The 12257-nt window shown below is 38.1% G+C and overlaps 1 protein-coding gene across 1 annotated transcript; it reads right to left on the reverse strand.

The window, feature by feature from the left end:
- Positions 1-5888: 5888 nt before the first annotated feature.
- Positions 5889-8452, reverse strand: LOC103931821 (malate dehydrogenase). Its single transcript, XM_009341348.3, has 7 exons — positions 8289-8452; positions 7748-7906; positions 7455-7630; positions 6755-7032; positions 6536-6671; positions 6339-6450; positions 5889-6244 (listed from the first exon to the last, which is right to left on the reverse strand). Exons 1-7 carry the CDS (start codon positions 8329-8331, stop codon positions 6150-6152), a joined length of 999 nt encoding a protein of 332 aa, XP_009339623.2. The 5' UTR covers positions 8332-8452; the 3' UTR covers positions 5889-6149.
- Positions 8453-12257: the final 3805 nt, after the last annotated feature.

Below are 12257 nucleotides of genomic sequence, written 5' to 3' on the forward strand. Positions count from 1 at the left end.
GCATATGGATAGTCTATGTCAAACCCGAATTTGATTCTTTTATACACATATGATACTACCCTTAAGCTATCACAAATATATTCTCTATCATGTTTAATACCTTGGAAGATTCCTTGATCATGTCGTAGAGTATTCTACTTTGTTGCACATTTACATGCACTACGAATAAGGGGATCACCTGAACATAGCATCTCTCTAGCCCTAGGACATGATACATGTCATAAAATCAACGACCTACCCATCTGACAACTACTATGTCTCAGATCCAAAGATTTGTATGCATAATTGCAATTCAAAGTCAATTGCTTGATATATAAACTCTATGTAACAACTCTGGTTTGTCAAGCAATTCAGAGTCAATTGCTTGATATATAAACTCCATGAAAACCAGGACCGAATTGGCTGATACCAATCATATAATCCAATTCAACCTTAACTAATTGCAGATGATAATGGAGATGCAGATGGAAGGAAAAAGCAGAGGTATTTATACACGAGCTGCGACTTCAATAGATCTAGTCTCCCACGAGGAACATATTGAAAAGTGTATTTTCATTTCTTAATCAATAAGATTACACACTGAGGTATTTATACACAAGGTACTAGAACACTTGTATTGACAGCTCACCTAACTAACCAAATACACAAATAAAACTGAAATAACGAAACTTAACATTGTTAAATTTTGTTATAATGTTATTTACAATATTACCCCTAATATCCTCCCTCAAACTAAAATGAGGTAATCTGAGTGAAAGTTTGTCTCTTAGAAGAAGAAATCTGGCTTTTGACAAAGCTTTAATACAAATGTTTGCAGTTTGATTTTGAGTGCAAACAAAATGAACAGAGACTTCCTTAGAAAGAACTTTCTCTCGAATGTAGTGGTAATTGATTTCCACATGTTTGGTCCAGGCATGAAAATTTGGGTTCTTTGCTAAGGAATTAGCAGATATGTTATCACACCAAAGCTTGGGAGGACAAGGTAGAATTAACCCAACATCAGTTAACAACTTGCAAATCTAAGTAATTTTAGCATAAATGTTAGCTAAAAACTTGTACTCAACTTCAGTAGATGAGCATGCCACTGTTGGTTGTTTCTTGGCACTCCTGCTAATGATAGAGTCTCCCAAAAATATACAAAAAACCTCAAGTGGATCTTCTATCCGTATGACAACCTGCCTAATCTGCATTGGAGAAAGCATTGATGCTGAGAGGCTTTGAACACTTGGGAAACCAAAGACCAAGATCAAGAGTACCCTTGAGGTGCCTGAGAATCTTTTAACTACCTGAAAGTGTGATTCTCTGGGTTGTTCCATGAATTGACAAACCAAATTAACTGCAAATGATAAGTTTGGCCTAGACCAAGTTAAGTACTACAAACCACCAACTAAAGACCTGTATTATGTAGGATCCTGCAGAAAGGGAGAGTTGTGATCCAGAGAGGAAGTGTTGAAAAGGGTAGTACATGGTTTTGCACCATCCATGCATGCTTTCTTGAAAAGATCCAAGATATATTTCATTTGGGAAATGAATATCCCATAAGAAGACCTTTTTACTTCAATGCCAAGGAAATAATGGAGAGGACCCAAATTCTTGATAGAAAAAAATGCACTGAGTTGAGATATAGTATCCTTGTAGGCTTGAGAATTTGGACTAGTGACAAGAATGTTATCCACATAGACCAAAACAAACACTAAGGCAAGAGACTTTTTGAAAAATAAAGAGTGATCATTTTGTGAACTAGTAAAACCATGAAAAGATAAAGCTTTGTGCAACTTTTCATACCAAGCTCAAGGAGCTTATTTTAAGCCATATAAGGACTTATGTAGTTTACACATATGATTGAGTTTAGTAGGTTCCTTACAACCAAGAGGTTGGACCATGAGCACATATTCTGAGATATTATCATGCAGAAATCATTGCTCATATCTAATTGATTCAAAAACCAATTGAATTTCGCTACCATAGTGAAAAGTAACCTGATTGTAACTGGTTTGGCAACTGGACTAAAAGTTTCTGTGTAGTCCAAGCCCTGTTGTTGATGGAACCTTTGTAACCAATCTGACTTTGTAACTGTTCATACAACCATCAGACTTTCTTTTTATCTTGAATACCTATTTGCATCCCACCAAATTATTTGAAGAAGTGTATGGAACCAAGGACCGAGTACCAGTACTGAGAACAACATTCAATTCCTCCTGCATAGCTTGTCTTCATTGAGGGTGTTTTGAGGCTTAGAGATAAGTAGAAGGGATATAACCTTAAGATATATGAGATAGGATAGAATGTTTAGTTGTTGTAAAACCTTTAGGTTTGAAAATTCCAGATTTGGATTTGATTTGCATAGGGTGAAGGTTAGGATTAGTTAGAGGGTTGGTTGCAGAATGTGTTGCAGGGTTAATAGCAGTATGAACTGCAGGTGTAGGCCTAGAGACAGGAGTGAGCGCATGATTTGGATGCATTGGTGCAGGGGAAAAGGTATTGAAAGTTAGGGATGTAGAAATGGAATTCATGGAGGATTGAACCTGTGTAACTATGGAGGATGCTGAAATGAGTTGTATGTGATGAAATAGGAAATAAACCTCATCAAATATAACATGTCTTGAGAGATAGATGTTCCTTGTAGTGAAATCCAAGCATTTGTAACCTTTGTGTTGCAGACTGTATCTCAAAAACACACAAGATTGACTCTTGGGATCAAGCTTGGAAGAGACATGTGGCTTTACCTAAGGAAAACATCCGTAGGCAAAAACCCTTAGTGTGGAATAATCTAGTGATCTGTGAAAGAGAGATTCCCAAAGAGAACATTTTATAGCAGCAGGCATGCGATTGATCAAATAAACAACTGTTGAGAAAACATCTACCTAGTATTCATGAGGAACCTTAGAAGTTGCAAAGAGAGTTCTTGTAGTTCCTGCCAGATGTCGGTGCTTCCTTTCAGCACAACCATTCTGCTTTGGAGTATGAGGACAACTGAGTTGATGAGATATGCCATGATATTTCAAGAATTGAGAGAACTTAGTGCTAATAAATTCTCCATCAGAGTCAGATCGAAGCGCAATAATCTTGGCATTTAATAGATTTTCAACCATTGACTTGAATGTAATAAAAGTATGAAGCACATTAGACTTGTATTGAAAAGGAAAAAACAAACAGTACATGGTGTAATCATCCACAAATATTATGTAATATCTGAAACCATTTACAGAGAATAAGAGTGCTAGTCCCCAAACATTAGTGTGCACTAGCTCTAATGGTTTGCTTGTATTACAAGGTACTAAAGTGAAAGACAATTTGGAACATTTTTACAAAGCACAACTTGAACACAAGGGACTTATTCAATCGATTAGAAATAGAAATACATGATTGAGAGACAATTTTATTTAAGATTTTGAAGGAATGATGGCCTAAATGTTGTTGCCATACATCTTGAGAGGTTTTAGATGTTGTAGTAAGAGCATGTTGAGTACCAGCAATGGAGGAAGATGTGTGAAATGGATAAAAGCCATCTTTCACAGAGCCTTTAAAAAGAATCTTCTCCGAAGAAAGATCATTCACAATAAAGTGAAAAGGATATAGGTGAATTGAGCACCAATTGTCAAGAATGAATTTGTTTGCAGAGAGCAAATCTTGTTTTAATGCAGGAACATGTAAAACATTCTTAAGATTAAAACATTTAATGCAGGAACATGTAAAACATTCTTAAGATTAAAACAATGTGTAGAAGTAGGAATAGTAGAAGAACCAGAGTGAAGAATGGGCAAACCTTTGCCATGTCCAATGTACACTTGCTCAGGACCACTATAACACTCAGGATTCTGCAAATGAGCATATGAGTTGGTCATGTGAGAACTCACACTAGAGTCAAGAATCCAAGATGAAGCAGTGGATGATGTTGTAGCACAGGAAGCAGACTGAGAATCCTTGCTGCCATAGGATTCATGCGATAAGGACAGTCAATAGCCATATGATCATACTGCCGACAAATTTGACATGGATTTCTTCTGCCAGAGTAGTTGAAATTAGATATTAAACCATGATTATTGTACCTTTGATTATTGTTGCGAGAGATATTCTCCTGATTATTGTTGTTGTTCTTGAAATTGTGGAAATTCAATGATTATGTGAATTTTTAAGGTTTGAGAATTTGCAATCCACACCACGGCCTTGATTGGAGTTGAAATAGGATGCATTCTAAGCAACATAGGCCTGAGAATTTGGAGAATCTGTTGGTATAGGGAGAATACCAGCAGATGAATGTAAGGCTTAAATTGGAGCCGAGGAGGATTTCTTGCGATTGTTGAGTTAAACTTCCTTACTGAGCAGATGACCATGAAGTTCATCAAGATTTGTGGATCCGAGACGGAATTGAACCGCATCAACAAAAGAATCGTATTTAGGAGGCAATTTGTGCAAGGTAATTAAGACGAGTTTTGAATCATCAACAGGAGCACCAGCGTTGGCAAGAGCGTCAACAATTTTTTCGATTTGCTGGAGATAGATCACAACAGTTGATTGGCCATTGGTGATGTTGCGAAGACGAGAACGAAGCTCGTGAATGTGAGACTATGAAGTCGTCGCAAGTCTAGATTCAAGCTTAGACTAGAGTTCCCAAGCAAAATTAACACCAACAATGTATGTTATCAGAGAATAAGAGAGAGTGGAGTTTAAGCCAGATCAAAATGTTTTGATCATTCTCATACCAAATCACAAATTCAAGATTAAGTGTTGGAAGTACAATTTCCTAATGAATCGTGAAGAAATTTGGGAAGAGCAGTCACAGAGCCGTCGATGATTCCAATGATGTTGTAACAGTGGAAGATCGCAGCAAATAAAGCACTCCAGGTGAGGTAATTTGTGGTGGTAAGCTTAATCGGAACCATTGATCCAATGTTGTTGATCGTGACTGAAGAAATCGATGGTGGTGCAAAAGAATTAGGGCACAGATTGGTGACTTAAGAGAGCTCAGGATGAACTTGAGAGGTAGAAACAGAGGAGAGTGGGAGCAGCTGCCATTGTTGCAGGCTAGGGTTTGAAGAATTTTCAAAGGTCGGTGAGCAGGAAGCGAAGAGGATAGTAAAGGTTGTTAGGCAATGGCGGTGTATACCATATTGGAAAGTGCATTTTCATTTCGTAATCAATAAGATTACACACTAAGGTATTTATACACAAGATACACACTTATATTGAAGGCTCACCTAACTAACCAAATACACAAATACAACTGAAATAACAAAACTTGACAATATTAAGTTTTATCCTTTACAATATTACCCCTAATACAACAGACCCCTAGCGTCCATAGACATGACTCTTCGACACAACACAAACGACAGGCAAACACTATTGCTACCACAAGAAGAAAATTAGTTTGCAACTAGGTTGCAGTAAGGCCTGAAGTTACTTCAGAAAAACATAAGTATATACCAAGCTGAATTCGATTCCATCGAACTTTATAGTTCCGATGTTTATCGTTTCGCTAAATTAACACAAATGATACAACAAAAATGGAGAAGTAGGAGAGCTGCAGCAAAACAACAAGGAAGGGACATCTCGAAAAGACAAGCCAAAACACAACAAAACAAACACACAAGGCTAATCCAGGTTTGTCTGTCCTTATAGCCGTCCTCCATTCACTTGTAAGAACACCAACGAAATCAATCACAAATCATTAAAGATATAGACGCATGACCGTGTTCAACATTCCCTGTGTCTTCACAGTAGATATTACCGTTTAAATAGAACCCCAAATTGGAGCTAAATGAACACCAAAACGGATCATATTTGTCATTGAAACCCTAAAGGCCTCAGAGCGGTAATTTAAGTTGCACAAAACATGGGACGCCTTGCAAGTCTAGGAAATGAACATAACCACAAGCGACAACAAATTAGAATCAAGGCAGATATGGATTATTTTACGTCTCGATTCCATTGACGTTCAAATATGCAACTACAAAAGAAAAAACAGTCAAAGCGTCCGAATATAATAATGGGCTCAACAACTGTAAGACCCACAAAAGCAGCTTATGCATCATTAACAGATTTCTCTATCTTAACAATGGCATTATTCAAAACTTCAGCTACTTCCGTTTTTCACACATTGCAGGGAGGCCAAACTTACAACCCCACAAAGGAATGGACGAGAGCATCTAAGAGAGGCAAGAGTATGCCAAAGCTTTCTCCTCACTAAGCTCATCTGCAGTTGCATCCAACTTCTTCCTCGAAAACTCGTCAATAGAGAGTCCTATACAAATGTAAACAAGAAAAAAATTATTAGAACTCTGAATAGTCACAATCAAATTAAATTGTCAAGTAATGCAGAGACTGCAGACTCTTACCTTGAACAATCTTCCACTCTCCATTTTGGCAAGTGACTGGGAATGAAAAAATGAGACCCGAAGGTACATTGTACGAGCCGTCTGAGTAGACACCCATGGATACCCAAGTGCCCTGAATGTATGGTCAAATAAATAATAAGCATATAATAGATCCCTATGACATGTTATAATTGAAAATCAAACAGAACCATAGGTACCTCTGGGGTTCCAAGTACCCAATCACGAATGTGATCACAGGCAGAACTTGCAGCAGATAATGCACTTGACAGCTTACGGGCCTTGATGATTGCAGCACCACGTTGTTGAACAGTGGAAATGAATTCTCCATTCAACCTTCAAAAAACCCAAGTGCTTCACTGTAAGTAAACCTAATAATAAGACTAAAGTGAGTTTTAAACCTAGATCAAATCTTGTACCATGCATCATCAGCAACAAGCTCACGGACACATTTCTCTCCAGATGGTGTCTTGACAGTTGCATGGTTGACATCAGGATACTGAGATGATGAATGGTTTCCCCAGATGATAACATTCTTAACATCGGAAACTTGAACATTCAATCTCTCTGAGACCTGGCCCAAAGCCCTGTTATGATCTAGTCTAGTCAGACAAGTGATGTTTTTCTCAGGAATTGATGGTGCAAATTCCTTCAAGATCAATGCATTGGTGTTTGCGGGATTAGCAACAACCAAAACCTGCAAAATAGGAAAGGGAGATTGTAATGTCAACTCAATTTGAGTTTCTAACTGCAACAAGTGTTCTTGTTGTATAGAAAAGCAAAAATTCTTATGCGATCAATTAGATCCGATCCTAAATGATGAAGGTGATTGAAAACAACAAAAAGCTATTTGGTTTCCAAGGGGGTTGATCAAACCCCTTATGCAAAACATAATATATTATTAAACTTGCATCTGTGGAACCAGCTACATAATTTAAATAAGAAAACAGAGAAGATAGCATAACACCGTTGAAACAAAATGACGAAATCAGCCATCTGCATGAAAATAGAGTTGTGTATCTGAATCGTGCACAAATCCATATCATTACCAAGTAACATATGCCTAATAAAATCAACAAACTACCCAATAATTTTTGTTACATTTAAATACTTTTTTACCTTGCAGTTGGGAGCGGCATGCTTTTCCAGTGCAGAAGCTTGGGATTTGTAGATGGAAACGTTCTTTGTCATGACGTCTTTCCTTTCCATGCCTTCTTTCCTTGGGAAGCCACCCACCATCACGGCGATGTTGACTCCAGTGCACGCCTCTACAACATCAGTTGTAGCAACAACACCTGATACAATACACAACAAGTACCAATTACATCAAACTCCGCCACAACATACACACATAAAAACACAGTTCCATATACAGATAACAAATCAGTCGAGTATTTCTATTCAATATTTACCTTTAAGCAGAGGGAAAGCGGCATCCACCAACTCCATCTTGACACCATTCAAAGCCTCAGCAGCTGGTGGAATATCGAGCAAGTGCAGAATCACTGGCTGATCCACTCCGAGCATGATTCCCCTTGCGATCATTGGCACAAGCGCATATCCAATTTGTCCTTCAAATCCACAGTATAAACAATTTCACACATCCCTCACTCGAAAATCATCCAAATTCACAACTCATCCAAATCGGATCGCCACTTCAACAAATCACATTCCATATCATTTCAAAACATCGATCTAATTACTGCTTCGTCCATCCTCTCACTCTCAGTCCTAGCACATGCATACACACCCCCCCCCCCACATATACACATACATACAGATACATACGTGTATATATTTATATATAAGATTAATCATGTACAGATCTAAACGGTGCATCAATCATATAAACTTACAAGTTAACAAGCAAGAACAAGATCGTAGATCTAGAAGATCGACCAGGACTAACTTAAAAATCGAAGAAACAGTGAGATTATGGATTCCATACAGTACCTGCGGCTCCAGTGACAAGGACGCGAGCTGGTTCTTTCGCCATGGATTCCGAAGAACTGAGGAGGGAGACGAATCGATCGTTCTGAGGTAGCGAAGTGGATTTGCAGATGAGAAGAGCCTACAGTGAGAGAGTAAAGGAAGCGGAGGGAAGAGGTCTTTATAGCGTGGAATTTATGTTGCCAAGGAGATGCGATAGCTAAAGAGGGGATAGCTCGAAACGACCGCGTTTTGAAATTAAGTGGACGCGGCATGTTTCGGCGTCAAGCCAGTGACTCGGAGAGGACGTGGTGGTAAGGTGCGTGATGCGGAAGAGGCGGAGGAGGGATATTCCGTTTAGATTCGGTCTCGTGATGTGTGTCCTAACTACCAATCGTCATGATCCATGCGTAGTTTTTAATGTTTATAAACCAATGGGTCTTGTTTAAGCTGAAGTTGCCACGTGGGTAGAGAGTACACCAACAAGCCAATGAGATAGATGAGTGAGAATAACTTTCTCCACTGCATTTTCATTTCCTTTCTCACCTTGCCCCAATCCCTAATTCCTAAATCCTAAACCATTGTTTGAATCTCAATGTCCACTAATTTTGTACCAAACATGATTAACCAAACAACTAATTTTGTACCAAACATGATTACCAAACAAAAGAGTAGAGTTAACTTTTCTCTCCTTTTCTGAGAGCTTCTTCCCCCCCCCCGGGGGGTCTTGGTGAGGGTCTTCATTTTGCCCACCTTCTCTAGTGCTGACTCTAGCTTCTACCGAAGTCGGTCGCCCCTTCTCCCTTCCTCCTTCTGTTTTCTCCTCCTTTTTCCTTCTCTACCAGTTCCTCTTTCTTCTCTACTTCTTCTTCTTCTTCTTCTTCTTTTTCTTTTCTTTTTGCTTTTTCTGATGCTTCTTCCTTTTCTCCCCTGCTCTCCTTTTCGATCTGGCCATTTCTTCCTACCCCCAGCGGCGTTCCTCCTTGTTCATCTCTACTCCGATCTACAGCCGCTTCAAAACCGCAATTTGTTGCGGTACTTCGAGATGGTGTGTAGAGTTCCGGTGTTCCCACCAGCTCAGGTGTTCAACACCACCACCTTCTTACTGTCTCTACCTTTTTTGGTAGTGTTGTTCGTGGGTTGCCACGAACTTCATCCTGATTGTTGGCTTCTTCCGACCACTTGTTGGCTATACTTACTTTGTGTTTGTGCTCGGGACGTTCATCGAGGTGTGATGCTGCAATTACTCTCGCGATGCTTGGTTGTGGACGAGGACTTGGTCCGTTCGCAATTAGCGGCGACTGGTGTAGAACTTTCTTGTGTTTGTGGTCTTTTGTGCTTTTTGGGCTTCAACTTCTGGTTAGCCCTTTGTAGTTTATTTTTTGGGCCCATGTTTTACTTCTTTATGTGTGTTGTTTGGGCCTTGGGTTTGCTTATGTGTATGTTTTAGTTTGTAATAGAAGTGAAGAAGCATTTTTCCACAAAAAAAAAAAAAAAAACATGATTTGTGCAAGTCTTTTCTGAGTTCTTAATGCTAGTTGAGTACTCGATTGTCCAATAGATTGACCAGCAATAATACTTACAGCTTCTCCCAATTCAACCAAGTCGTCATGAGTGGAGCTCCTACCATAACATAATTAGCAGATCCAAGATGTACTCTTACAAGTAAAGGAGGTTCTTAGAAAGTAAACATTTTCTTCCCTGTAAAATATAAAAAATATGCATAATAATTAATTTTACTTTTTGCTAGATTTATGTCTCGTCATATACTTATTTTGTCAGACTATGAATTTTAATTACATGCGCAACACGTATGAAAAATTAATACTGAATTAGGCATTAGCTATTTAATTCACACCAAGTAAACTCATTGCTAACTAGTTAAGAGAAAAGCATGTTTGTATTAACCAGTAAAATTCAAGTTACATACTTATGTTGTCAGATCTCAAATTTCGATAACATGACACAAGATTCATTAAAAAATTAATGTCTATGTATTACGAATAATTAACGTACTGTTGACTAGTTAAACCATCTTGTGGTTTTTTTAAACCTGCGGAATTTGCTAATGACCTGTTATTTTTTCGTTGTCATCTTTGGTTACATGTTCTTTCAACATTTATTCTTTGAAACATGTTTATGCCTTAAAGCATGAAAGTAAACCTTACTTAATTTGTGTGTAAAAACCGCATGAAACCACTCTAGTTCACTTGACTCGATCAGTTTGAATGCTTTTTTGGCACAGCCTAAGAAAAATACCAAAAGCTTTTCGGCCAAAATGATAGACATATCATGGCGAAGTCACTAACTGGGTCGTTAAAATCCCAAATGTTTTTTTTTTTGTTTTTTTTCGGATAAGCGGCCCAATCACAACTCTAAGATCATCAAATAGTTCCCCATATAAATACCCCGTCATATGAAATAATCGCTTTCGGTGTTCCTCTATTTTTCAAGAACATTCTCCGCTCCTTTGGCGCTGCTCTTCCTGCATTCAATCTCATTCATGACTACTGCATCAGGTAAAGTTTCAGACTTTGATATATCGTCGCCTCCCCAGTTCTCGAGTCTCCCGCCTTTCAAATCCAAATTATTACTGGGTTTTGTTTGTCGCTAACTATTTTAGAATCTTGAAGAACAAGGAGCAAACGACGGCTTAAATTTTGAAGAAAATTCCTTTCTTTTGCGTTTCTAGAGTGAATCATCAAAATATGCGTAGTTTTTTGGGGGATTTTTAATTTTTGGGAAGATTGGTCTGAGTTTTTGAATAATCATGAAAATTAACCCATCTATTGAAAATTAAAATTTATTGGATTATTTTTTTAATTTTGGGATAAATTTAAACGCGATATAATGGGAAGAAGATGGATTAAGTTATCGACATTTTGTTTGCATAGTGTGAGTAAGGGTGAGAGTGATTAATGGTATTTCAGATATGTACTTCTGCACAATAATTGGGGAATGAAATTGATCCCCCTTTGTTAATGTAACGACTAACTATTTATAATGTACTACCGTAAATTCGCATAAGTTATCAAGTACAATTACTCTAACCATTTATAATGTACTACTGCAAATTCGCGTAAGTTATGCATAAATTTATGGACAACAACATCATATACCAATATTGGAGTGAATTGTTTGATTTCACCTTTGTATTTGTTTCGAGAGAATTGTATTATGGTTTTGATGCAGCAACTTATGCTCGTATCACTGAGACGTACGAAGCTAGAAGGAAGTACCTGAAGGAGCTGCAGATAAAAAAGTTGGAGGAGAAAAATAATAAGCTGATTGGGGAAGGGGTGAAGATGATGAGGATGACGATGCTCAGAAGGTAGATGAGGCCAAGGTTGACGAAAGCAAACAGATGAATTTTGCAAAGGTTGAGAAGTGTTAGTGTATAAGCATTGAGCTAAGCTGAGTTTAGGATAAATAAGCCTTGTATTTAGTTGTGTATCCACTTTGGTTAATTTCACCAAATGTAGGGCTCATATTGTAAGTGACATGCGGAAGGATCCTTGAACGTAGCTAGATGTGTGGCTGAGATCATTTTTGTTTTGTAATGGTGGGAATCCTTATGCATAACTAACCGTTATGCAGTGTAATGTGTGAGAAGGAATAGAGAGAGAGAAACATTCTCTCTGCGATTTTAGCAGAGTGAAGCATCCATTTTCTTCTCGTTTTTTCTGTAATTAATTTCTTCTTCTCTGTTCAATTAACACACACTAAATCAAACTTCATCATGGCCTCAGAGCCAAGTTTGATCATTTGAGATCTGGGCTTAAACTGTGAAGCTAACGTCATTGACGTTGAAGCAATGGAGTTGCATTCAAGCTCGTTCTGGTTCACGTGAAATCGTCGAAACTCCATAGAATCCGATTTCGATTTGTGTTCGTACCATCTAAGCTAAAAGATGGCTGGATCTGGAAGTTCTGAGGTGAGAACTCTGATCTTCTCTAGTGAGAACTACGAGTTTTGGAGAATCAAGATGGTGAC

This window comes from the organism of the source record quoted next, unplaced genomic scaffold, assembly GCF_019419815.1.
Source record: "Pyrus x bretschneideri cultivar Hongxiangsu unplaced genomic scaffold, Pyrus_bretschneideri_v1 Contig73, whole genome shotgun sequence".
Lineage (NCBI taxonomy): Eukaryota > Viridiplantae > Streptophyta > Magnoliopsida > Rosales > Rosaceae > Pyrus > Pyrus x bretschneideri.

What these genes read in the sequence shown, in the direction of transcription:
- LOC103931821 (XM_009341348.3), bottom strand. Translation starts at nt 8,331, where the DNA reads ATGGCGAAAGAACCAGCTCGCGTCCTTGTCACTGGAGCCGCAG. An exon ending in CCTTGTCACTGGAGCCGCAG is followed by an intron (nt 7,907 to 8,288) that starts GTACTGTATGGA and finishes GTGGATTTGAAG; the next exon opens with GACAAATTGGATATGCGCTT. An exon ending in CTTGTTGCTGATGATGCATG is followed by an intron (nt 6,672 to 6,754) that starts GTACAAGATTTG and finishes GGTTTTTTGAAG; the next exon opens with GTTGAATGGAGAATTCATTT.